Genomic DNA, 21,722 nt, shown 5'->3' on the forward strand with positions numbered 1-21,722 from the left:
TCTTCCAATAGATTTTCCTTTTTTCCTTTTTTTTAACGGATTTTAACCCTTTTTTTCGGTATGAGCATTTTCCAGGGCCACTGAAAACAAAAAGATGCTCATAATACGTTTTTGTCTTGTTATTACGTTTGGTATTGCAAAGTTTAATTCCAGATCACACACCAGTAAGCAGAATTTCCTTTCACGGACATAGCACACGCCCTCCCATTATTCAGTTAAGTAGAGACGATTAGAGGGTCATCGAAACTCTCCCACCACCACCAGCAGTTCCCTTCGCTGCGCGTTCGCGTTCAATTGCTCTGCTCAAGGTAATCACAGCCATCGAAACCTGAATCTCCAATATTTTGTTTGTTGTTGTTTGAGTTCTCGAGACGTGTTTCCATTTCGTGAAAGCGTGTTTTTCGTTGTTGAAACATCTGTCGATTTGTGGTTGCAGTAGGTAAGCGAGCTCATCGAGAGCTTGCAATTGAACTGATATTATATGTGAATTAAAGTCTGTGATCACTGTTTTACAATTTCCTCTGTGCTGTTTGGTTGCTGAGGAACATAGCATATAATATGTTTTCGTTTCGCGGATGTGGTATCATGTTCTATTCTGAAGCACTGTCGAGGATTCTTTTATGGTTGTAAACTTAATTTGAGCTTTTCATTTTCTTTTCAAAATCTGAAAATTGATTTTCGGAATCTTCTCTTAGCGTGTTGTTTCTGATGAGTAGTTTGTGTTGTTTCTATGATTTTGAATTGTGAAGCGAAGGTGAGAGGGTAGTCTGTGGAAATGGCGACTGGAACCATACCAGCATCGTTTTCAGGTCTAAAGAGCGGGGACTCGGGCTTAGGGTTTGCGAAACAATTGGATTTCGTTAGAGTCGTTGATTTAAAGAGGATCAGGTCTGGTAGGAAAAGGATCTCTGTGATTCGAAATTCGCAATCTGGTCCGGAGATCGCCGAGCTGCAACCTGCTTCAGAAGGAAGCCCTCTATTAGGTATAATACTGTGAATTGATCGTACTCATTCTGGTATTAATTCGAGTTTACAATTGGTTTCGGTGAAATTGAGTTTTATGTTGCCTGATCTGCCAATTCAAATGGAACATGATAAGAAAGTTCAAGTTCATGCATAATATTTTACCTATGAACTATGAAGGTTGTTTGTAAGTGGCTTATAAGTAGCTCTAGAATTCCATTTCGTATCCAGTTTGAGTTGATTTAAATGATATTTCTCTATCATGAACTGAAAATTAATAGCAGCAGGTGTTTTCTGGCTTCAAGCAAATGCTATTTTGCCTCCAAAAACAGTTGGTGTGTTAGAGATGTATATATTTAGTATTTTTAGTCTTGAAGGGTAGTTTGGTCTTCTCATGAGTTGTTGTATATATACTCTTGTATACTCTTTCGGAATGTGATACGCACATACAATTTCTCTCTATTAACATGGTATCGAGCTAGTTTCTTTCCTACAAATTTTTTTTTGTGCAGCAGCCCTCTTCTTCTTCTCCGGCCACTCCTCTCAGCTCTCTTCGTCCAGCTCTCCGCCCTAGTTCTGCTGCTCTCTGTCTCTCTGTCCAGCTGCACCATCGCTGTGCACCACTGCACCTCTCTGCCCAGTTCTGGTGCTCTCTCTCTGGCGAGATCTCTTTCTCTACAGCCACAAGATTTTTAAACTCTCTCCGGCGAGATCTCTCTGTCTACAGCCACAAGGTGATTCGTTCACACAGAGATCTGCTTTTGACTCAATGTTAGCGATGTGTATAGCTGTCTTCTTTCATCCAGATTTGTAAAATTGCAGTTCGGCCCTCCAGATTTCTGAAATTGCAGTTTAAACCCTCCAGATTTTTAAATTGCAGTTTAGCCCTCCAAATTGTTGAATTGCAGTTTGAACCCTCCAGATTTTTTAAATTGCAGTTTAGCCCTCCAAATTGTTGAAATTACAATTTGGTCCCTCCAGATTGTTGAAATTGCAGTTTGATCCCTCCATATTTTTGAAATTGCAGTTTGGTCGCTCTAGATTTTTTGAAATTGCAGATTGATCCCCCAGATTTCTGAACTTACAGTTTAGCCCCTACAGATTTCTGAAATTGTAGTTTGTGTTGATGACCACTCTTGGCAGTGATTTTCCTCCCTTGCCGGGGATTGGTTCCTCTGCCACTCAGTCTCTGTCAACTTCGGCTGTTGCTACGCCACTCTCATTCTCCTCAACGACTGTTGGTTTGACCACCTCTGACCTTCCTCGGGATTTTCTTCCCACTTCGACTGATTTTCGGCTCGCCGCTGCTAGTGATTGGCCTACCTGGAGTGCCACGGTTCGTAATGCCTTGTTTGGCCGTGGGCTTTTATCTTATCTCACAGATGGTCCACCAGTTGATTGTTCTGATGATGTTTTAGCTGCTTGGAGTCTTCGGACTAATCGAGTCTCCAGTTATCTCATTGAGTCTCTCGACCCTGCTCTTCGACCTGATCTGGTTACTCGATCTGCCCATGTGGTTTGGAGGTCTCTTACTGCTCGTTTTGTTGAGCGCAGTGGGGCTCGTTAGTATTCTCTTCTTACTCAAGCTGCTACTGCTCGTCAGGATGATAGGTCTATCCAGCAGTTCTATCAGCACATGCGTGGTTTCTGGCGTGAGTTGGAGGTTTTTCTCCCTGATGGCAGTCATATTGCTACTCATGTGGCTTTTTGGGATATGCGTCATATGTATGAGTTTCTGATGGCTCTCCGCCCTGAGTTTGGTTCTCTGGTTGGTCAGCTTATACATCGTGATCCCTCTCCCAGTCTTGAGACTGCAGTTGCTGAGTTAGTTGCAGAGGAGACTCATCTGCGCCTGCTAGGTGGTGTTAGGCCACCTCCAGCACCCTCTAGTTTCTCTGGTGTTCTTGCTGCAGCACCCTCTGGTATTCCCACAACTCCTTTACCTTCATCTGGTCGTTCTTCTTGCACTCATTGCCTGCGGCCAGGTCATACTGTGGCTGACTGTTGGAAGCTTCACCCCGAGCGTCGTGTTGGACCTCGTGGTCGTGGTCGCCGTGCCTCCACTCCTATTGCTGCGGTTGTTACTCCTGCACTTCCTTCTCCTGCTTCTGCTATGTCTCCTATTGATATTCAACAGTTTCAACAGTTCCAGCAGTTCCAGCAGTATCAGCAGCGTCTTGAGCAGATGACTGCTCCCACCAGCACTGGTAGCACTCCAGCACCCTCTGCTTTCTCAGCCACTGGTATGTCTAGTACTTGGATTTTTGACTCGGGGGCCTCTCATCATATGACCTCTGATGCCTCACTGTTGACTGATTGTAGTCCCACACCTCCTATTCCCTCTATTTACACTGCTGATGGTTCTCCATTGAGAGTCTCTCAGGCTGGCTCTATTACTACCACCTCAGAGCCCTCAGGCCATCTCTCTCTACCCTCTGTTCTTCATGCTCCTCAGTTGAGCATGAATCTTATTTCAGTTGGTGGTATATGTGATTTTGGCTATGATGTTTTATTCACGCCTTCTTCTTGTCGTGTGCAGGATCCGTCTACCAGCCGGGTGATTGGCAGTGGTCGTAGAGTGGGTGGTCTCTATCATCTCCAGTCTCTCCACCTTCCCTCCTTGCGTCCCAGTTTTTGCGGTCTTGCCTCTCCTACTCCTGATATCTGGCATAGACGATTAGGTCATATTTCTGAGTCGCGACTGAAGAGTCTCTCCTTGTCTGGAGCTCTCGGTCGTAGTTCCTTTTCTGCTTTGAGTCCTTGTCTTGGTTGTAAGCTTGCTAAAGCTACAGCACTCCCCTTTTCCCCCAGTGTATCCCAAACTTCTAGTGTTTTTGATCTATTACATTCAGACATTTGGGGCCCTGCACCTCTCCCTTCTATTTGTGGTTATCGTTATTATGTTTCCTTTATTGATGACTTTACTCGCTATACTTGGGTCTATCTCTTACAGCATCGCTCTGAGATTCTCGATGTGTATGACCGGTTTACCACTATGATTTTCACTCAGTTCAATCGTCGCATCAAGACGCTCCGTTCTGATTGTGCTCTTGAGTACTTGTCTTCTAGTATGCGCTCGTTGCTCTCCTCTCACGGTACCATTTTTCAGCACTCATGTCCTCACACGCATGAGCAAAATGGCGTTGCTGAGAGGAAGCATCGACACATTCTAGAGACTACTCGGGCACTTCTCCTTTCTGCTTCTGTGCCTCGTTCTTACTGGGCTGAGGCTGTTCTCACTTCAGTAAATCTAATCAACATTACTCCCTCTTCAGTTCTGCCTGGTCGTATCTCTCCTCATGAGCGGCTATTCAGCTCCTCACCTGACTACTCTCGTCTTCGCACATTTGGCTGCACTTGTTTTGTCCTCTTACCTCCTCCTGAGCGTTCCAAATTGTCCCCTGTTTCTGCCAAATGTGTTCTCCTCGGTATCAGTGCTGAACACAAGGGTTATCGTTGCTATGATCCCTTGACTCGGCGCGTCCGTATTTCTCGTCATGTCTCATTTCTTGAGGATGTTCCTTATTTCTCCTCGACACCTCAGGATCTTACCTTTCTTACGCTTCCGCCCTCACCCATTCCTGACATTTCTCCTTCCCCTCCTCCTGTTTCCTCTACATCCATTCTAGATATTCCTATTTCTTCCACTCCCTCGGATTCTGCTCCCACTGAGCCTGATCCTCCATCTTCCTCCTCATCTTCTGCACCTGATCCTGTTCACACCACACCGGATCCCATTGAGCCTGATCCTTCATCTCCTCCACTTTCATCTGGTATTACCCCTTATCCTCTTCACTACACCCGTGATCTTGACTATGTCCCATCTGCTAGTCCTGATCCTACCTCACCCTCCTCGGTCACCTGTACATCCCCTGCTAGTATGGATCCTCCTGCTCCTCGCTATCCTCAGCGCGAGCGACGCCCTGTGGAGAGGTATGGTTATAGTTCTGTTTCTACTTATGCTCCACAGTTTACTGCTTTTCTTACTGCTCTTCATTCGGAGTCTGAGCCTACATCATACAGTGAGGCCTCTCAGTTAGTTCAGTGGCAGCAGGCTATGGCAGAGGAGTTTGAGGCTTTTAGGGAGACTCGGACTTGGGATGTGGTTCCTCTTCCTGCTGGTGTTAGGCCTATTGGCTGCAAATGGATTTATCGGGTTAAACGTCGCCCTGATGGGTCTATTGAGCGCTATAAGGCTCGTCTTGTTGCTAGAGGTTTTTCTCAGGTACATGGTATTGATTATGATGAGACATTTGCTCCTGTTGCTCAGATGACTACAATTCGCACTTTATTGGCCGTTGCTGCCGTTAGTCGGTGGCCTCTTCTTCAGATGGATGTGAAGAATGCCTTTCTCAATGGCGATCTTTCAGAGATCGTCTACATGCAGCCCCCTCCCGGACTTCGCACTCCTCCTCAGCATGTTTGTCGCCTTCGCCGGGCTATCTATGGTCTCAAACAAGCCCCTCGGGCTTGGTTTGAGCGATTTCGTCAGGTGGTGACTCAGGTTGGATTTATTGAGAGCTCTCAGGATCACTCTCTCTTTGTCCGGTCATCCCCTCAGGGGCGGGCGATTCTGTTGTTGTATGTGGATGATATGATCATTACAGGTGATGATACCGCTGCTATTCAGTATCTTCAGCAACATCTTCAGTCTCAGTTCCGAATGAAAGATCTTGGATCTCTCCGGTATTTTCTTGGCATTGAGATTACTCGTTCTGATCATGGCATTCTGCTGTCCCAGCAGAAGTATCTCTCCGACATTCTTAGTCGGGCTGCTCTCTCAGATACTCACAGTGTTGACACTCCTCTTGAGCTTAATGTGAAGCTCCGGCCGACTGATGGTCAGCCTCTTCCTGATCCGACTCGCTACAGGCAGATTGTTGGTCAGCTTGTGTACCTATGCATCACTCGTCCGGATATTGCTCATGCTGTGAGTATTGTGAGTCAGTTTATGTCTGCTCCCAGCTCAGTTCACTATGGTGCTCTTCTCCGGATTCTCAGGTATCTCAGTGGGACTATGACTCGGTCCCTGTTCTTCTCATCATCTTCGTCTCTCACTCTTCAGGCCTACTCAGATGCTGATTGGGCAGGTGATCCTACTTCTCGTCGCTCTATTACAGGATACTGTGTGTTTCTTGGTGACTCTCTTATATCTTGGCGTAGCAAGAAACAGAATGTAGTATCTCTTTCGAGCACTGAGGCAGAATATCGTGCTATGGCCACTACCGCTAAGGAGATTGTTCATCTTCGTCGTCTCCTTAGTCACTTGGGTGTCCATATTCCTGGAGCAACACCGATGCATTGTGACAACAGGAGTGCTATTCATATTGCTTGCAATCCTGTTTTTCACGAGAGGACGAAACACATTGAGATTGATTGTCATTTTGTTCGTGAGCAGTTTCTGTCGGATGTTCTTTCCCTACCTTTCACTTATTCTGCTGCACAGTTGGCTGATTTCTTCACGAAGTCTCACACTGTTTCTCGTCATCAGCTTCTCATTGGCAAACTCTCGGTGTTTGACCCACCTTGAGTTTGAGGGGGGGTGTTAGAGATGTATATATTTAGTATTTTTAGTCTTAAAGGGTAGTTTGGTCTTCTCATGAGTTGTTGTATATATACTCTTGTATACTCTTTCGGAATGTGATACGCACATACAATTTCTCTCTATTAACATGGTGGTTCCTTTTTACTTTTGTCACAAACATTGACAAGGCTTCCTGTGTTCCTTCTCAACAAATTAATTGGAATGGATACGCAAATTACGGCTGATTAAAGTTTACCAGTCTCATTCAAAACCATACAGACAGTAGTCAATCTCTTGATATTCTATGTAACTTGCTGATAACCCCCTAAAAATTGTAAATATTAGCTTTTGTGCATTTATCTTTCTGCCCTCTTGGGATTGCTTTTCTCAATATGAGAGATTGTTGTTTGACTGCAGTTCCTAGACAGAAGTATTGTGAGTCCTTGCACAAAACAGTGAGGAGAAAAACAAGAACTGTAATGGTTGGAAATGTGGCCATTGGTAGTGAGCATCCTATTAGGATTCAAACAATGACAACTACGGACACTAAAGACATTGCAGCAACAGTTGAGCAGGTACTTTAACTATCTTTTCACTTGAGCTAGTTGCTAAGACAACTATTGCCGTGTTTCAAAGTATACACGAGATCAAGTCTAACCTCCTCCATCTATTCATATAAATCTGCAATTGTGCAGAGTAGGATATGATTAATTCCCCTTTGATGTTGTAAATAACTTTTATATTTTTGAGCCCATGGCCTTAGATACAAATGCACGTATCTACTGATAAGATATTATAGCAATATATGTGACTAATGAGCAGCCATAAGCTTATGTTTCACTGCTTATATTGGTGATAAATATAATTGAAGGCACAGATGACAGAACTTTAGTTCTGAGATTGGACAAATTTAGTACCAATTAAGTGGCAGTTACTGTGAAACTGTCTTCCACCTTCTTCTATCAATAATTTTTTTTTAATGATTCTATTATGCTTTTCTGGCAACTTCTGTTGCATTAATTGCTATTCTTTCAGTAGGTAATGAGAATAGCAGACCAGGGAGCTGATATTGTTCGGATAACTGTTCAAGGAAAGAAAGAAGCGGATGCCTGTTTTGAAATAAAAAACTCTCTTTTGCAGAAAAAGTAGGTTATTGCTGCAAGAAACTTTGGCATTTTTTGAAACTTCAACTTACAATTTATGAGTCTTTACTGTGATGCTGACTTTCATTTCTCAGTTACAATATCCCTTTGGTAGCAGATATTCATTTTGCTCCTTCTGTAGCCTTGCGAGTTGCTGAGTGCTTTGACAAAATTCGTGTAAACCCAGGGAATTTTGGTACGTAGTCCATCATCCGTTCATCCGGCTAGTTAACTTTTCTAGGGATATAATATTCTGAGCTCAACAAGCTGGTTTATTGCAGCTGATAGGCGGGCTCAGTTTGAGAAGCTAGAGTACACTGAGGATGACTATCAGAATGAACTTGAGAATATTGAGCAGGTCAAGCCACTCTACTGTTGAAATTATAACCTCTGTATTTAGAGTGATATCTGTCTGGACTTGCTGCTGCGTTAAAATTCTGTTTCACTTCTTAGGATGCTATGTTTCTGTGGAAATGTGGATCAAATACATGTACAGGTACATCAGAGAAGAGTAAATAACAAATAAGTACAATAAGCAGACTGAGCCTGGAAATGTCGTATCTCTGTCCCAAGTTTCTCGTGTCACATTATTGCTTCTTCTCCCTCTCTATCTATTTCTCTCTCTCTCTTTTCTTAATGAACATCTTATTTTTTCAGAACTGGACTTTTTCCTCATAAGAATTGTGGCAATATTTATTGCATATTTAGCATGTGTTGGTACTTACAGTTTTGGTTTATGTGCTGATGCATCCCGCCTTTTGACTATACTAGGTTTTTACACCGCTAGTTGAGAAATGTATGAAATATGGAAGGGCAATGCGCATTGGAACAAACCACGGGAGCCTTTCGGATCGTATAATGAGTTATTATGGGGATTCTCCTAGGGGAATGGTGAACATTTATTTTCCCTCATATGGCTGGATATCTTCCTTTCTTAGTTGTTTTATTTGAAGATGCATTGTAATACTGTAATCATATGAATCTGCATTTCACAAACAGGTTGAATCTGCATTTGAATTTGCAAGGATTTGCCGGAAGTTGGATTATCACAATTTTCTGTTCTCAATGAAAGCAAGCAATCCAGTTATCATGGTCCAGGCTTACCGTCTGCTTGTAGCTGAAATGTACGTTCAAGGCTGGGATTATCCATTACACTTGGGAGTTACTGAAGCTGGAGAGGGTGAGGATGGACGAATGAAATCTGCAATTGGCATTGGAACGCTTCTTCAGGTACCCTGTAGTATATATTGTGTAGCATATGTTGAATAGTAGATTTGTGAGGTATTCACGGATTTATGATCTGGAAGCAATGTGTCTTTGATGAAAGTTGGATATCTCATTCTGTGTGTTGGTGCTCCTTCGTCCATATCTTTCATGGTTTAGAATACACCACATGAATCATTATAAGGCATGACCTTTGTGGAACTTAAAAACTCAACTGGATTTGCAGGATGGTTTGGGTGATACAATCAGAGTTTCACTTACTGAACCACCTGAAGAGGAGATAGACCCCTGCAGAAGGTTGGCCAACCTTGGTATGAGAGCAGCTGATCTCCAGCAAGGGGTGGTAGGATTCTCAATATTCTATAATCAGTGCTCATACTTGAAGACAGAACCCTATTAATTCACTTTAATGAAATGTTTTATGTCAGGCACCATTTGAGGAGAGGCACAGACATTATTTTGATTTCCAGCGTCGTTCTGGTCAATTGCCTGTTCAAAAGGAGGTATATTTTTTCCCAAGTGTCGCACTGTTCCCTTTTACTCTTCTCTTTAAACTGAAAATTGAATTTCATTTAATTACAGGGTGAAGAGGTTGATTACAGAGGTGTCCTGCACCGTGATGGCTCCGTACTCATGTCAGTATCACTAGATCAATTAAAGGTAACCACTCGGAATTTCTCCTCTGTTTCTTATTTTCCCTGTGATATTGGTTGAACATGTTGCTTTGCATGAAAATTTTATTTAACTGTTTTGCTCACCATAGATGCCAGAACTTCTGTACAAGGCACTTGCAGCAAAACTTGTTGTTGGCATGCCATTTAAGGTATATTCTACTCTTTTTGTTATATCAAAGAACTGGGATGCATTCACAATCTTATCAACACGGTTGACCATGCTGATGTAGGATTTGGCAACAGTAGACTCTATCTTATTGAGAGAGCTTCCACCAGTAAATGATAGTGATGCTGTAAGTTCTGCGCAATCTTTCCTGTTACATCAAAGAACTAGGGTGCTTTACAAGCTTTTTTGTTTGTCTCGCCCAACCGCCACCACCCTTTATGTGTTACATTCATATATTGGATATTCAATTTTCTTTAAGAACTTACCTTTTTTGTAATTTAAATGACTCTTCTTTGCTGACCAGCGGCTAGCTCTGAAAAGGTTGATTGATATAAGCATGGGAGTTGTAACTCCTTTGTCAGAGCAGCTAACAAAACCGTTACTGAATGCCATGGCTCTCGTAAATCTTAAGGAGTTATCAACTGGAGCTTACAATCTTTTGCCAGAAGGTGCTGATTGTTATTAAGTTTTTTCAATATCTAGTTTTTAGACATTCTTCAGATTTCTTCTTCCCCTGTTTTTAGCTAAATTTATTGATCTTATCACCATTCACAAATCACATGCCAGGCACACGTTTGGCTGTCTCTGTGCGTGGTGATGAGCCCTATGAAGAATTGGAGATTCTTAAGGACATTGAAGTAACAATGCTTTTTCATGAGCTACCCTATACTGAAGACAAAATCAGCAGAGTCCATGCAGCGAGGAGGTAGTAATTTCACAAACTTCAAGTTTTGCAGTTATTATTTATTGAAGTGATTTTACAACACCTAATAAATTAGTTGGTTTGGTTATGGCTTTTGTCCATTCAGCATTCCATTTAGCTCTTAGAAGATGTCCTAGGACTAGAAGTGATAGATGTGGAAACTGAAAAGGCAGTAAATCAAAATTTTGCTTCTGGTGCACAACACAGACTGATTTCTTCGTGGACAACATATTCTGATTAGCACTTTATGTCTACCGCAGGTTGTTTGAGTATCTTGCAGACAATGTTCTGAATTTTCCTGTGATTCACCACATTCAGTTTCCAACTGGGATTCACAAGTAACTGTAAACCTAACTTTTTGTTGAGCGTTATTATTCGGAGTATCAGTGGTTTTGCTTAGTTTCTCCTATTTCCAGGGATGACTTGGTCATTAATGCTGGTGCCAAGTCGGGAGCCCTTCTTGTAGATGGACTTGGTGATGGAGTCCTATTAGAAGCACCGGATCAGGACTTTGATTTTCTTAGGAACACTTCTTTCAACCTGCTACAGGGTTGCAGAATGAGGAATACAAAGACGGTATAGAACAAACTTTCCAAGAACAGGACTAACGTTTCATTATGAAATAATGATATCTAATGAGTCTCTGTGTACCTAAAACTTGTTTTAGGAGTATGTCTCATGCCCATCCTGCGGTAGAACTCTGTTCGACCTTCAAGAAATAAGTGCAGAGATACGAGAAAAGACATCACACCTGCCTGGTGTTTCGGTAATCACTCATCCTTCTCGGTTGTATCAGATTATGTATGTGGCTCGTACCCCAGTGGGTGAACAATAATGCCAATATTTTTCCTATCTTCACCAATGCAGATCGCAATCATGGGTTGCATAGTGAATGGACCAGGTGAGATGGCTGATGCAGATTTTGGATACGTCGGTGGTGCTCCTGGGAAGATTGATCTTTATGTTGGGAAGGTACTCGTCGTATTTCTTTTTGCAATTCATATTATTCGATTTCTTAGTCTTGGCTTTATTACCGCAATCCGTGTTCCAATCTCTAGAACTCAGTAGAACGTATACTAGACATTATGAAATCCAGGATCGGGCCGGGCTTTTGAGTATGGATCGCTCTTTGTGTCTGCTCAAGCCCTGTCTTGACAAACAGGCCTATAACTTTTTCTGTGTGCACAGAAAATTAATATATGGAAAATAAGCTTAAAAATAGTTAGGCCGGTGTGATGGGAACACTTTTTTGAAGCTCAAGGCCACAAAAATTGAGGCTCGGCTCAGAAAAAAGTCATGAAATTGTGTCCTGGTACAGTCCATGGGCAAGATACTTTTGCGCAATTCTTGAATAGGAAGCTCGGCGGGCTGTGCTTTTCTGTCCTCATGGCCCATTATCAGGTATACTCTAATACTCTATAGTCTATACCATTCGTGGATCAAAAAGAGAGTTGGGGGCTGGGCTTTTAAGTTCAAGTGGTCCATTATAAGGTTTACCCTATGCCTTTCATGGATCAGGATTCAAGAGTAGTAATCTTGCAAGGAGATTATTTTAAAATGAAAACTAGCGGTATTGGATTATTTTGGTGGTTGCTAACTTGCTATATTGTTATTTATTTATTTATTTATTATATCAATGCTGTGTGACGATTTGATTAAATGTGAGTAAATAGGGTGAAGATGATAAGTTGAATTTGGTTTCAGACGGTTGTGAAGCGTGGAATTGCAATGGAGCATGCAACTGGTGCCTTAATCCAGCTCATAAAAGACAATGGCCGTTGGGTAGACCCTCCTGCAGAAGAATGAGATATAATGTGTTCTGGTTGTCTTATATATATTAACAGGTGGTAGAAAATAAACTTATCCAGTGTTTCCTTGTAGCACGTAAAGTCCTCGAGTCAAAACCAATGCACAGCTTCAAAATGCACATGGAACTCATAAAATGCCATTGTGCTCGTCATCGAGTTTGCCATTTAGACTGCATGACATCAACGTTTGTACTGGGTGTTATCATGCCGAAAAAATAACCTTTCGATGGGCCGGGCCCATATGTAAGTATGCGCATAAATATTAATATATGTTATTGGGCTAGCTGGGACCAATCCTTTGGGCCTACTCTTTTTTGACAAAGCCCAGCTCATGTGAATGCTATTGGGCCTGAATTGGTGGGCTGGGCCCCTATCATTTGGGCTGACCTTTTTGTCAAAGCCAAGCCCATATGTAAATTATATTGATAAAGGGCCTGGGAATAGGATGGGCGGCCTGGGCCCAATATTTGGGCAGATATTTTGTCCAAGCCCAGCCCATATGTAATGGGGCCTCGGAGAGTGGGCTGGGCAAAATCATTTGGGCCGATCTTTTTGTCATAGCCCAGCCCATATGTAATTGGGCCTGATTAGGTGGGCTGGGCCCAATCCTTTGGGCCGATCTTTTTGTCCAAGCCTAGCCCATATGTAATTGGGCCTGGGTGAGTGGGCTGTGTCCAATAATTTGGGCCTACCTTTTGTCCAAGCCCAGCCCATATGTACTTGGGCCTGGTTGTGGGCTGGGCCTAATCATTTGGGCAGACCTTTTTGGTCCAAGCCCAGCCCATATTTACGGGGGCCTGGGCCCAATCATTTGGGCCGATCCTTTTGTCCAAGCCCAGCCCAATCATTTGAGCCGATCACTGATTAAAGGCAGTGCCATTGGGCCTAGGTAGGCTGGGCCCAATCATTTGTTCAGATCTTTTTGTTCAAGCCCAGCCCAATTGTAAAATTGGGCCGATTGGGTGGGTTGGGCTTTATAATTCGGGCCGACATTTTATCAAAGCCCAGTCCTATGTAAATCATATGTGGCTGGCCTAATTCTTTGGGCGGATCCCTTTTGTCCAAGCCCAACCTAAATACGTAAAATTTTACCAGGCTATTCAAAAGGAGTCCAAGTAGCATGCATAGAAGGTGAACCAAACACAAAGCCTTTCCTAACCTTAACAGTTTTCCCTTTATACTCGCATATCGCAAATTTTCCAGCCACAGTTGATCTGGTAAAGTCTGCTTTCCTTTTATTAACAACATACACAAAATCATCAAGTGTAATGACCAAATCACACTACTATATTGTAACTTTGCAAGGGTCCGGCTGGTCTATTAAAAACAGTTCTTCAATTCAAATGACACTATCAGTGATTCCTTAGTCAATACCCTAGGATGCTCATTAACAAAAGCTCTATACAATAACCACCATACCAGAAAATATTTGAATCTTAAAATCTACAAGACTACAACATAAATTAGTAATATTGTAAATCATAAAGGAAATTCAAACTTAAAGAGAACTGTATGTTCCGATCTAACATCACTAAAAAGCACAGCAGGATTGAGAAAAGAAAAAAACTAGGAATTCTCAGCTAGTTTTAATTGAAGTGTAAACCAAAAAAGAGAATTGAAGTGTAACCAAAAAGTAAGACAACTTGAAAATAACTATAATTATATCAAGATCTCAATAGTACTCCTGAGGATAAAATAGAGCAATTGATTGGAGTAAAATACAATAGAGTAATCGATTGGAGTTCAAGATAATCACTATTTTTTCTCCATTTATCTAGTAAATTGAATTGTGAAAGCACCAGTCCCTCCGACGCAACCAAGCAAACCAAACCATAACACCAATAACCTACAGATTTCATCAACGAACCAAAAGAATCATCATCAGATGTTGATTCAAATTCCTTTGATCCATTGTAAAAACCATTATGCAACAGTATTGCGAAGCGCGATCTATAAATCTATACTAGGCAATCTATTACCACACAATTTGACTCATATCAACTAAAATACCACATAGTTTTGACTCATATTGACTAAATGAATATTTCAAAATCTCCAAAGAATGATCAAGAATCAAAGAAATAGTAATATATGAATCATAATCTAACCGATAAATATTGATAACCTTTGGGGAAGAAGCCAGTATCTTCAGTCACAGAAACTCCCGCCTCGCTGCGTAACTGTACTCGGATCGCCTGACATTTTGCTGGCGCTTCTTGTACACAAACGCTCCCAATCCAACCACGCCAGCAGCAGCGAGCACTCCGACCGCGATCCCCGCCTTCCTGCCCCCGCTCATACCGCCGGAGGATCCCTTCGATTCGTCATTCGAGTGAACGCCATCGTGATTCACTTCGCTGGAATCCTTCGGCGCTGGAGCAGGAGCAGGAGAAGTAGCAGGTGAAGGCGTGGGAGCGGCATTGAGATCTGTAGGAGAAGGTGCCAATGGAGACGGCGGCGAAACCAGTGGAGATTTCGCTGGAGTGGAATCCGGAGATCCGGACACTGGCGAGGGAGAGTCGGCAGAAGGTTCTGGAGCCGGACTCGGTGAACTATCCGGCGTATGGTCACAAAGAGCAGATTGTAGAGAAAGGAGAGCCACGAGAACAAAAACACAGAATCTCCACATCATTTCTAAATCGAAAAAGGCTCAAACAAATCTGAATCTCTGCGAGAGAATGTAGTATTTATTGAGACTTTGAGAGAAAGTGTTGTGAAAAAGTAAGGAAACGAGCGAGAGAGTTGCAGATCTGAATGGCGGTTTGAAAATAAAAAGACCTGTGAAAGTGTTCCTCCTATATTCACGATAAGCGCAAGGGGAGGATTTGGGATTTAAATTAATAATTAAAGGAGAAATTGTGGGAAGCGTAAATAGTACGTAAAGGGAGATTAGGGCATTAAAGAGTGAGATTAAGTATTAATCTTGCCTTAACAAAGGAAAAGCGATTTACGTTAAGGTCTGGACTTGTTTGGGAATGCTGTGAGGTAAGGTGCTGTGACTTATAAAACCGTGGTATTGTGAGGTGAGTTGGAACGCAAAAAGTTGTTTGACGCATCACTTTTAAAACTGTGGTGCGATGTTGTGAGGTGCGTTTTGCGTATCTAAATTACGGTTATATTAGATGACTAATAATATTAATATAAAATCACTTAAGGTTTACATTATACATTAATCTAAAATAAAATAATTGACATAATTTGATTACGTAGGACAATTCAACATATATTGTAAGCGTTTGGGAATGTTGTGAGGTGTGGTGAGGTACTGTGAGGTAAAAAACTGTGGTGCTATGAGGTGAGTTGGAACGCAAAAACTGTTTGACTTGTCACAAAAAACTGTGGTACTGTAAAGTATGTTACAACTGAACACAGTTACAACACACTGTCAAACTCATACATAAGTATGAGTTTCTACGTGCACTCATTTTTTGGTCTGAGAAGGAAACCAGCTGTTGTCATTTTGTGAAGGTTTTTATCTTTGGACCCCAATTAAATTAATTCTTGCGTAAAATTATGATGGATAAAGTTATGGAAATGAAAAATAAGATATAACTAACCATCGCGAGATAAAGACAATATAACTAACCCAGCGATAATTGCTCAGTTGTTAATACGAGAAGATTGTAGATCCTAATCAATCAGAGCAGCATTCAATCTGTCAATTAGGAAGAACGCTAACCACACAACATCTGGTAAATTATCAGACTCCAATACATGCATGCAAAGAAACAAGGAAGAAGCATTTTATTAAATTATAAGCAAAACAACTGGCCAGAAAAAAAAAAAAACAAACAAACAAACTATAAGTAAAATTCTCAACCACAAACAGTTCTTGAAAGCTAATACACCTCCTTTCTCTTGCTCACCCAGGCGAAAATTTCTGAGACAGGTTCTCGTCTGGTGTTCTTCATCATATCACCCTCTATCTGACACCATTCCTCTAGCATTTAGGTAGCAGCTAGCAAGGCATAAATTAGCGAACTAGTAAAAATCCTCATAATTCATCCTTCACGTCATCAAAGCTACTGTCAGAAGCCTCTTTCACTTCAGAACTCTCCAGCTTTGGAGTTGAAGCTCGCTTTTCGAGTTTGAATGGAATTGATGCATGTTTCTTGAGGAACTTGTAAAATGCCACCACAGTACGATCAGCATCAACAGTGATCTGCCATAATACCCAGAAACACATTTTTCAATTGATATTAGTCCATAAAACAGGCAGCACAAGAAATGAATGTTAAGTGTAGCATTAAAATTCAACTTATAATAGCCACTTACAGGATCAAAACTTTTGTTCCCAGCTGGGAAGAACAGAAGTGTCGGGAACCCATCAGCCTGTAGCCAAAAAAAAATTAATACCATTTCATGCCAAAACTCAGCATGGAAATCATGGGCACTGGAGTAGAAACATATCATGTCAAGCATGAAATTTGGTCGTATAAAGGCATGTACTTATACGAGATCCAACAAACAAGAAGTAACTAATTCATCAAACTACAAACAAAGAGCTGAACTATCTTGTCTACACAGAAGTTAAGCATTATTTACTCTTACAAACCTTAGCAATACACCAAAAGAAATTAATACAAAGACTAGAACTTACACTAAATACAAAATCCCTTGAGTTGAGTTTAAAAGCCAATTTATAGGACATTACTAAACAGTGAATACAACTAGAATCAGAAAGTACCTTAGCCCGGGGATGCTCATTTGTTGTTCCATCCATCTTTGCTACAACAAGGGACTCTATACCACGTAAATGTTTCGCAAGCTTGTTATATGTAGGCTCTAGTGATTGGCAGTGCCCACACCATGGTGCATATATCTGGTGTGCAGACCAAAATTAAAATAAGCATCGTTCACAAAGTAAGCGGAGTGTACATATACATGCACAAACATGTAAAAGACGAAAGCTGACTCATGGTTTCGTTTCTTTGGCTGGAAGCCTGCGTACCTCAAGGAGGACATCCTTCGACTCATCTAAAACAATTTCATCAAAGTTATTCCCAACCACAATTTTCACATCCCCATCATTCTGTGTAACAGAAGATACAAGACAAAAGTTAGACAAGGGGAACAACTCAAAAAATCAACAAGCTAAAGGAACAGACTAGCGACTCACAGTTTCAGGAATTGGATCTGATTTGTAGAACGGCTTAAGCTTGTCTTCAATGAAATCCCCGCCAAAAGCCTGAGGGATGGTAAAGATTCACAAAAATGAGAAGAGCAGAGAATAAAATTTCTATCACAAATACAAAAAGGCAAGATAGGCCCAACCTTAAGATTATCCAAGGTTACTTCCTTCTCAAGTACAAATTTTTTAGCATCATCATTTCCTGTGTATGCAAGAACCTGACAGAGACTCAATAATATAAGTTTTCATTAGTTCATAAAATCTATGGCGATCAACTTGAAACATCTAATTTATGATGATACATTTATGAAAAATATGAAAGTAATTACTTTTGGACCATCCCCAGTAATACCAAAATAATCTGATACAGGCTTTCCAACATCTTCATTATCCATCTCCACATAGACGAAGATAAGCTGCAATGCATATGTGAAGAAATGTAAATTAGGAGCTATCAAAAAATTAAAAAAAAAAAAACAAAAACAAAACTGTGATGCTGCATGTCTTAAATAAATAAGCTGTGGAGGGTTTGGGTAAATCTTTAGGAAATAAAGGTAAATAGACCTCATGTGTTAGCTGAAATGAGTTCCACCAAGACAGTCTAGGATTTCATTTTGCAAACCCAAAAAATTAGTTCCGACAAAACATTTGCAAGGCAACAATTAGTCCAGTCCACAAAATTTCCCCACAAAGTAGACTTTCAAATCTTCAACTGCCAATCAGAATAGTGCACCAACTGATTCTCACACATGAATAGGTTCCACGTCCACCTCACACTAGCAGTCTCAGATTCACATAAAATTTTCAAAAAGGCATTCTATTCATGTGTATCATTACTTTATATACACCTAGTTTGCTTCACTAATGTACAATTTAGTTTTTCATCGGCTTTCCTCAGATAAGCAACACTATACATGAAAATTGGCTATCAGCTTCTCACTAATAACATAGAACACCATGCAAATATTCCCAAATGTCAAGCATTGCATTGATATTTGAAGCTTCAAGTGAGGAAAACAACTGACCTTTCCTTTGAAAAGTTTAGCTGCTTCTTGGAACACCGAGATAACATTCTTCGAATTGTTTGAGGTGGCAAACAACAATAACTGAAATTCAAAGACATTTGGATGAGTAGACAATACCAATTAGTGTTAAGATATTATTCACAAAAGTATAATTTATCACACTTTCACAATTTTGTCAAAAACATGTACTTACCTGTTTCTTTATTGGACTCTCAAAAATTGAAGGGGCATTTTCTCTGGTAAAAATAGTCACTAATGGAAGCTTGTTGGAAAATGTGAACTCAGATATTTCGGATTTAACAAATTGGCCATCTGGAAAAATGGAAAACTACATATAAAAGCAATGCTCTATAAAGAATCTTTTGTGAGAGAAACAAATAAAAACTAACCAAAATAGCTCAATTTCTCAGCCTCCTTTTTAACCAATACCAAAGCAGGGCGTTTAACTTTGGGGTCAATGTGGAAAAGCTTAGCAACATCAGGATTCACCGTTTGGTAAAAATTTACATCATCCTCAAGTCTAGAAGCAGCAGCAAGCTCCTCACTCTCTGGACCCTATTGTTTATTAGACATTTCAAAATAAGTCTTGAAATTGTCAGAAAATAAGAGAACAATCAAGCAGCAGCATGTACAATTGTCTATTCATTGAAAAAAACAACCCAGAAAATAAAACAGAAGGCATCTGCATACAGGCCGCTCATCACTGCCTGATGGTTATCTCATATCACCAGTTCCGCAACTGCTTCAATTTTCTTTCGAAGAATATTCTAAAGGATGCGTTCGTAAATGGAGTAATCATATTTCAATGGGCTAACCTAATGCTTTACAAAATCTAAACATTGACTTCTTTTGATATCAAAGAGCAACCATTGAAGCAATATTTGGACAGTCAACAAAAAGTAACTGAAAATTCTTTCAGTGAATTATCAAGTATGATATACATTTCAATTTGCATCATAAAATTTATGAGATGAATCCTATCCAATAAAATATCATCATTATTTTTTCTTTCCACAGCTTTCATCTAGCACGGTGAAAATAGGTTGTCAGCATTCAGGTGCTTAGGAGAAATATTGGATCTAAAGGGATCAATTTAGGAGGTAGATAGTAACTAACATAAAAAGGTAAATAGCCTTCGGAAGCAGTTAAAAGGGCAAATCCATCCGGCTCGATTACAATTCTTGTAACTTCATTGACTCTACTTACAAGATCATGGACAGAAACGGCAATATGCGAAGCAAGAAACTAACAAATTCATAATTACAGAATCCATACATACCACCAAAGAGTTCAGGTAGCCCAAAACAACTTTACTTTCAGAAGTCAATATACGTTCAGCATCATCCAATGTGGTTACGTTGTAAATACCAGGTCCTGTCTTCTTCTTAATCCAGGTTACTATAGCATCCCTGAATGGTAAATTACGGAAAAAAATCAATAACTCCTAATCAAACACAACACACAACTAATCAACCTCATTATCTTTCCTGTACGCTTCACAATGGTCAGCATACGCAAAATACAAAAGTATAAAGCATAAGAAACTTCGTTAACCAACATCACTCACTTGGTCCTCTGGCCAGGGTAAGGCTTGTGAACTCCATCGATAAAGAAGTGCACAGTAGGGAAACCCTGCACATCGTACTCCTGAGCCAGCTCGTTTTCCTCGGTAGCATCAACCTTGGCGAGGACCACGTTCTCCCCCTTCAGCTCTGTAGCAGCCGCAGCATACTCCGGCGCCAGAGCCTGGCAGTGCCCGCACCACGGTGCATAGAACTCCACCATTACAAACTTGTTCTTCTCAATAAAATCACTGAAATTCCCCTCCTTCAAAACGACCACGTCTTGCTCGTCCACTTCGGGTTGTTTGTACTGATCCGCATCCGAACCATCGAAATCTCCGAAGTTATCGAAATCTTCAGCATCGGATCCATCTTCATCGTCAAATTGGTCCGAGTCCGGGTACTGGAGCTGGGAGGCGGCACTCTGGTCGTCGTCGGCTTCGAGGAAGCTGAGATCTTCATCATCTTCTTCAGTTACTGGTTTGGTTTTGTCATCTTGGTCCTTCGAGAAGGAGGGAGATAGCGAACAGAGTAACAGGAGACTAACGAAGGAGACGAGAAGAATGAGGCGAGTAGACATTGGGAGAGATCCAAAATTTTGAAGTGGTTTGGACATGTGAGGTCTGACTTGAGTAGTTGAGTTCGAGCTTATAGACCGACGTGAGAGAGTGACGAGTCGTGTCTTGCGCGGGTCGACGTCAATACGGCACCGTTTGATGACTTGCTATTCGATAACCGTTGATCTGGTGGGGCGTTTTAGATGTGTTGACCATAATTTTTAATTTTATCAAAATTTTAATTTTCATATATTTATTTAGTTTTACCGTTAATATACATTGATTTAGTATTTATTACATTAACGTATACATTACGTTTGGATATGGGTAACAGAATAATAATCATGTCATTATTTTACAGAAAGCTAAGGACGTGAACTAGTCTTGCTAGCTCGATTGATAATCGATTGAATTAGGCATATATATATAAATTTTGATTCTAATCGCAAATATATTTTCTATGTAATATTAAAAAAAAAAAAAACTATTGCCAGCCCCATATATCAAAAAAGAAAAGAAAAGAGAGGACTTCAACCAACCAAACATAATTGAAAATGTTAAGTTCTTGAGTAAAATTTGAGATTGGATAATGTTTGACAGGGTTTAGTTCAAATAGGTTATTGAAAGATGTCACAGTTTGCAATTAAGTCACCCAAATAATTTTTTTTCAAATTAAGTCACTCAATGTTCTAATTTTAAGCAATTAGGTCATGATGGTGAAATTCCGATCAATTGATCGTCGAAAATTACGGACATGTCCGATTAATGCTTACATGGACCCAAATATGATATAAAAAAAAATGTCATGTGGAATTAAAAAATGATATGGAATTTAAAATTAAAATAAAAAAGAAATGTGGTATATATCAACAAAAAACAAAAATAAAAATAAAATTATTGTCTCCCATCAAACCCTCCCAGCCGCCACCACCATCCCCACCCTATCCGCCTCCACCACCTGTAAACCCTACAACTTCCTTTTCTTCAACTCCTTTAACTTCCTTTTCTTCACCCTGTACCTCGCATCCACTTGGGAACGGATGCAACGGTTCCTTATGTTCTCCGGAGTTTGATAATGGCCCGACGACGAGTTATCAGAAGGCAAGAACTTGACTCGTTCCTTGACCAATCGGATCTACACCAATCGGATCCTTACAAGAACTTAACCCCCTCTCAGATCCACCAGATCTATAGCACCGTTTCTATTTCCTTCATCCAAACACGATCCCGATTGGGTCCCAAA

The 21,722-nt window shown here is 40.8% G+C and overlaps 3 protein-coding genes across 7 annotated transcripts; 1 reads left to right on the top strand and 2 right to left on the bottom strand.

The window, feature by feature from the left end:
* Nucleotides 1-254: 254 nt before the first annotated feature.
* On the top strand, nt 255-12,451 carry LOC120001529 (4-hydroxy-3-methylbut-2-en-1-yl diphosphate synthase (ferredoxin), chloroplastic). Of its 4 annotated transcripts, none has more exons than XM_038849904.1 (20): nt 255-308; nt 750-983; nt 6,905-7,062; nt 7,526-7,632; nt 7,725-7,825; nt 7,911-7,987; nt 8,401-8,520; nt 8,629-8,859; nt 9,080-9,196; nt 9,282-9,356; nt 9,436-9,513; nt 9,617-9,676; nt 9,758-9,820; nt 9,998-10,142; nt 10,261-10,399; nt 10,657-10,734; nt 10,813-10,972; nt 11,064-11,162; nt 11,264-11,368; nt 12,101-12,451. In XM_038849904.1, the coding sequence occupies exons 2-20, from the start codon at nt 776-778 to the stop codon at nt 12,200-12,202; spliced, it is 2,223 nt and encodes a 740-aa protein (XP_038705832.1). In that variant the 5' UTR covers nt 255-308; nt 750-775; the 3' UTR covers nt 12,203-12,451. The 4 variants fall into 4 exon arrangements, with proteins under 4 accessions (XP_038705832.1, XP_038705833.1, XP_038705831.1 ...); XM_038849905.1 differs by having other exon boundaries at nt 755-983; XM_038849906.1 differs by lacking the exons at nt 255-308; nt 750-983 and having other exon boundaries at nt 6,934-7,062; nt 7,523-7,632.
* Nucleotides 12,452-13,838: 1,387 nt separating this feature from the next.
* On the bottom strand, nt 13,839-15,039 carry LOC120001633 (alpha carbonic anhydrase 8-like). Of its 2 annotated transcripts, none has more exons than XM_038850041.1 (2): nt 14,330-15,039; nt 13,839-14,050 (listed from the first exon to the last, which is right to left on the bottom strand). In XM_038850041.1, the coding sequence occupies exon 1, from the start codon at nt 14,834-14,836 to the stop codon at nt 14,357-14,359; it is 480 nt and encodes a 159-aa protein (XP_038705969.1). In that variant the 5' UTR covers nt 14,837-15,039; the 3' UTR covers nt 13,839-14,050; nt 14,330-14,356. The 2 variants fall into 2 exon arrangements, with proteins under 2 accessions (XP_038705969.1, XP_038705970.1); XM_038850042.1 differs by having other exon boundaries at nt 14,313-15,039.
* Nucleotides 15,040-15,811: 772 nt separating this feature from the next.
* On the bottom strand, nt 15,812-20,558 carry LOC120003116 (protein disulfide isomerase-like 1-4). Its single transcript, XM_038852031.1, has 12 exons — nt 19,928-20,558; nt 19,640-19,769; nt 18,750-18,915; nt 18,554-18,672; nt 18,361-18,441; nt 17,665-17,751; nt 17,479-17,553; nt 17,324-17,392; nt 17,156-17,236; nt 16,892-17,026; nt 16,480-16,536; nt 15,812-16,366 (listed from the first exon to the last, which is right to left on the bottom strand). Exons 1-12 carry the CDS (start codon nt 20,536-20,538, stop codon nt 16,199-16,201), a joined length of 1,779 nt encoding a protein of 592 aa, XP_038707959.1. The 5' UTR covers nt 20,539-20,558; the 3' UTR covers nt 15,812-16,198.
* Between the last annotated feature and the right edge of the window lie 1,164 nt (nt 20,559-21,722).

Source organism: Tripterygium wilfordii, chromosome 7, assembly GCF_013401445.1.
Source record: "Tripterygium wilfordii isolate XIE 37 chromosome 7, ASM1340144v1, whole genome shotgun sequence".
Classification (NCBI taxonomy): Eukaryota; Viridiplantae; Streptophyta; class Magnoliopsida; order Celastrales; family Celastraceae; genus Tripterygium; species Tripterygium wilfordii.